We start from the raw sequence: 5,000 nt of genomic DNA, 5'->3' as shown, positions 1-5,000 counted from the left end.
AACCCCCCCCCCCCCCCCCCCCCAAGTACCCTCATCAGTGCTCTTTGATTCTCTATGGCCAGTGTGTTCACCTGATGGAGCTCATTCAGACCTGAGGTGCGTTGAAATTCGGCAAACAGTGGCGAACGTTCATGGCGAACAAGTTTTCTCTGAAACAGTGAATTTTGACCGATTTGGTGTAAACAGCCCATTGTAGCAGTAACATTTCATCCAGCTCACGTCCAGCTCCACTCTATGTTCCCGGAGAATTACCTCCTCAGACCGTTTGCGAGTGTTCGCAAAACGTTGGCCAAAAACTCAAAGGCAAACAGAAACCTGCGTTGCGAAAATGTTTGCAAACGTTCGGCCTCTGTGTTATTAATATCTATCTGATGGGCTTGGTCAGCAGTGCTGGAGTAGGGAGCGATAGAAACTATGCAGGATGGACACGGATCTCCAAGAGCTGATCCTCCTCCACCGTCTGCCCCACCTGTCTGATCGGTCATCTGATTCAACTCTTGTGTGTCTTGCTGATGTCCACTGATAAGTGTGTGTGTTAACTGGTCTGTCTCCCTGGTGTGTGATTTCTGTCTGATCTCTCTGCCCAACTCTCTCCCAACTCTGTCCACATTGGCATCTATTCACTCTGGTCTCCCTAGATCAGCTGGTGATGATGCCTTTGATGGCCTCTCTGCCATTTTGTCCATCTGTGTGTGTATGTCTATGTGTTTACTCATGTGTTAACTTATGTATTTACTGTGTGTGTGTGTGTGTGTGTGTGTGTGTGTGTTTTGCAGCCGTGTGGTCCAGAGGAGTCTGGCCATCATCCGTCAGGCCCAGCAGAAGAAGCAGCAGGCTCGTCAGTACTGCATGTACTACAACCGCTTCGGCAAGTGCAACCGCGGCACCGCCTGTCCCTTCATCCACGACCCGGAGAAGGTGGCCGTCTGCACCAGGTACATCAGTCACTCCGTTAACGCACACCGAGATGCAAATAACAACAACAACAACACATTACATTTATATAGCGCTTTTCACAACACTCAAAGCGCTTCACAGTGAAGGGGGAACCTCACTAACCACCACCAATGTGTAGCACCCACCTGGGTGATGCACGGCAGCCGTTGGTCTGGCTACCACACTTTCGCTCAAGCATTCACACATGCGTGTTCCCAGAAATATGTGGACGTAATCTTATACACATCTTACATACCACTAAATCTTTCAAACACACGCATCCCCATATGCTCCAGAAATAGGAATGTTGTATTTTATACATTTAGTAAACTATAGAAATATATAATGTCATGTATTATATAGACTTGTCCACTCTATGGCTCGTGTCACCAACATGTTAAGAGTATCGTGTTCTCTGCTTTATCTCACTGCTGTGATGACATCTAAATCACTGATATAACATGTTACATGGTTGTATGTTTTGTCTCATTTTCTTTTAAAGTTGTGAAGTGTATTGAGGCCATGTTGCATGGTGATACTGCATGATAAACAATACATTTTATTGATTGAGTTATTGATGCCATTGGCCCGGCCTCATCGTCCCACTGACCTGAGATGTTTCTGGGGGACAGACAGGGATTATTCTTGATTTATGATTATGATTTATGTCGGAGTGGGTTTGTGGTTTGTGCCAGGTTCCTACGCGGAACGTGTAAGCAGACGGACGGCACCTGCCCCTTCTCGCACAGAGTGTCCAGAGAAAAGGTAACTTAACCGGCTCAACTGACCAAGGGTCCATCCCACACACAGCATGTGTGTGTGTGTCACTGACAACTGTGTGTCGATTGAAAGAGCTGTGTCATTGCAGTGCAGCAGCGTGTGTATGGGACATTAGGGTTCAGAATGTGTAAAAAATAAAATGGCCATTAAGCTTTGTGGGGGGAAAAAATGATTTACAAACATGCTGTTATGTGTAGGGCTGTCACTTTACGTTTGAAAATCGATTGCACAAACGATTGGACCAACCAACACAAGTTTCGAAAACTAAAATAGGGAATCGATTTTAACCAAATATGTACACTTGTAAACACATGTAAACAAGGACTATAGGATAATAACAAATTTCGCCTACGTAGGAACTCACGACTGCACAGTTTGCATACCGCTTTGTACTTCTCCATAGTTTGATTGGGTAGATCAAACTATGGAAAAGGGCAAAGCGGTATGCAAACTGTGCAGTCGTGAGTTCCTACGTAGGCGAAATTTGTTTGACATTTTTAATCGTAAACACAGCCACGTTGAAGCCTGCAGTAATGTTTTTCACTGATGTTATGGCAGTCTACTCTGCTTATTGTTTTTCGAGAATGTTGCACTCCTGTTTGTCATTGTGCACAAAACTTCACGCTAATAAATCATCAGAAATATTGCTGGCTTGTGCGTCTTCAAGCGCCATCTTTACGTTCGTCCTAATGCCTGTTAGTTGTCCGTGGATTGGCCTATATTTGGTGTTGAAAATGGAAACGTCTTTAGACATATGAAAAGCGATTTTACAATCGATTCAATAAACACTCATGTCTCAAAAATCAAACGGGATTTTTTCACAAAAGTGACAGCCCTAGTTATGTCTCAGGTCTGGCTGTCAGGGAGAGTGTTGAACTATTGACCTCTGGGTCAGTTTCTGTTTGTGTGAAACTATGTTGCAGTTGTTGGGGTTTTGAAAATACTTCATGCAAATCTCCACACACACACACGGTCCCATAGCCTCATCCACACCTGTGTGTCACCCATCACCGTCTTGCCTGTAGGCGTTGAGGAGACAGCTGTCGTGTGTCCTAAACGGGCCACTCCAGCTCTTGGTGGAGCCTCCACCTGCCCCCGCCACCGCCAACCCCTCGTCCAGACCCTTGCAACGGGCCCCGTTCCAGCGCCCATCCTGCCCATCTCACTTTAGCCGTGCTCCCGAACCCGATCCCACTTCGGCCAGGCCCCCCAAATAACTCAGAAACCAGACCCCCACAACCTCCCCACCCCACCCCCAAACTGCACCCCTCTCCTCATTCCTTTCACCCGTCCACCACACACACATCGCTGCCCCCCTGCCTCCGTGCCCTGGGCGAGGGCCCACCCCCTGCACATAAACCCATCAGAAGTGCTGTACCGCTACCCCGCCTGGGTAAATATTTCTGTAGCAGTTAATTAGGCAGAAATGATCTGACCCACACCTCCCCCACACAACAACCCCTCCCAGCCCGACATCTAGCCCTTAAGGAGGCTCAACTCACCACCCTCAACTCCTTTACCCAACGCCCCAACCCTCCACCCCCACCAGCCCTTGCCAGGGTTATATCAGGATCGCACAAACACAAATCCAGACACATACAGTACATACACAGCCACCAACACACTCACCCTCATACACACCACACTTATGCTGAAGCGAGCTACAACCAAGCAGACGTGGGACTATTAACAAGATTCTTGTCCTTCACTGGCTGCATAGTTTAAGCGCTTTATATGTGATCAAAAGTATATTAATCATTTGTATGTCTGTATTATCAGTTGCATCATTGATATTTGTACACTTACCCGTGGACCTAAATGCAAGGCCATTTAAATTTACTGTAGAGCGGTGTATCCCCTTCCCCTCCCCTCTGACTGGCAGAGCTGGCAACCCGGATGCCAAAACACTACTGACTTTGTGATTAGTAGATAGGTGGAGGGTGACGCATCAGGCCAAAACATGACAACATCAACATCAGTTGAGGGCTGCAACTTCACTTTTTAAATGACAATGTTGTCAGTGATATAAGTATTTAAAATGAACATGATTTCTTAATGTCTAGTGACATATCAGGACCATTTTATGATTAATTGAAATACATTTCTTACATACGGTTCCTTTAATATACTGTGAGTCACCAAATACCAAAAACATAATGATAAACATAAAACAAGTTTGTCCCATGTCAAAATCCCAGTACAAATGACATGATGAGTGTCCTCTGCCTGTCTCTGGACCCAGCCTTACTTAGCTGTAGGACTTGAGACGGCTTGTTTACAAAAACTTGACAAAGGTTAGCATGCTAGGTCACTGACACCTGTCTGCTTAGTCACGATATTTACCTTAGGACGCCAACTGTGGAATTAGAAGCATATGTTGATTTTACCAGCTTGCAATAATCAGCAAACCTTATAAGTTAGATAAAAAATTAAATTGACAGGTCAAATGTAATTGCCCTGAATTTCAAGTACATAAAGGCTATTGCCTTTTGCAATTACATAATATGACTGGAGCACAGGACGTCATCATTTATATTGCTTAATGCTGGAATACTGTATTGTTGATTATGATTTGTGGTCTGTTCCAAAGAATCAGTTATGGTATAATAAGCAAATTTAGATTGTGTTTCCTTTAAATGTCATGAACCGAATGAAGGGAGGCTTTCTCGTGTATTGATTTTCTGTGGGAACCAGAGTGGAGTTTTGGCAGCGCTTTGGTGTTAAGAAAAACAAGGCTGTCTGATGGCCGGTTTTCCCCTGCTTCAGGTCATTTGAAGCAAATTAACTTCTCCAGACATATTTACTGTATCAGAACCAATCTCTGTGCTTCTTTTTATAGTATGCCAACTTAAGACTGAGATTGCTAAAATTATTAATATCTAACTTTCTTTTGTTAGCTTATTATGATCATTCTATTATTCACCAGGCCTAATTCAGGCTCTTACGATCATTTGTTTACTCTCCATTAAGTCTGTTATTATGATGACGATGATTACTCGCTTATTTTCACTTCAGATTGTTCTGGTCCTTGACTGACTCTCACTGGCTATCTTTTGTCCATCTGTGTGTAGATGCCGGTGTGTTCGTACTATCTGCGAGGGATTTGCAATAACAGCAGCTGCCCTTATAGTCATGTCTACGTGTCACGCAAAGCTGCCGTATGTCAGGACTTCATAAGAGGCTACTGCCCTCAAGGAGAGAAGGTAAGCACCACACACACACACACACACACACACACACACACAGAGTGCACATGCGATAACAAATATAGCAACTACAACACT

At 44.7% G+C, this 5,000-nt stretch overlaps 1 protein-coding gene across 1 annotated transcript in view; it reads left to right on the top strand.

Annotated features, from left to right (window-relative positions):
* The window catches only part of zc3h3 (zinc finger CCCH-type containing 3), a gene marked incomplete at its 5' end in the record, with an annotated part of 14,703 nt that overhangs the window by 7,018 nt on the left and 2,685 nt on the right, over window positions 1–5,000 (top strand). The window contains 3 exons of the mRNA XM_076291473.1: window positions 777–935; window positions 1,632–1,701; window positions 4,788–4,919. Of these exons, the coding sequence (XP_076147588.1) occupies window positions 777–935; window positions 1,632–1,701; window positions 4,788–4,919 (361 nt within the window). The remainder of the gene's footprint in view (window positions 1–776; window positions 936–1,631; window positions 1,702–4,787; window positions 4,920–5,000) is intronic.

The sequence above is a fragment of the Alosa pseudoharengus genome, unplaced genomic scaffold (genome assembly GCF_046254945.1).
Source record: "Alosa pseudoharengus isolate Yale_2024_CS ecotype anadromous, Long Island Sound unplaced genomic scaffold, YU_APseudo_1.1 YU_APseudo_1.1_scf_188, whole genome shotgun sequence".
NCBI classification, from domain to species: domain Eukaryota; kingdom Metazoa; phylum Chordata; class Actinopteri; order Clupeiformes; family Clupeidae; genus Alosa; species Alosa pseudoharengus.
This window is presented reverse-complemented; position numbering and strand designations above follow the sequence as displayed.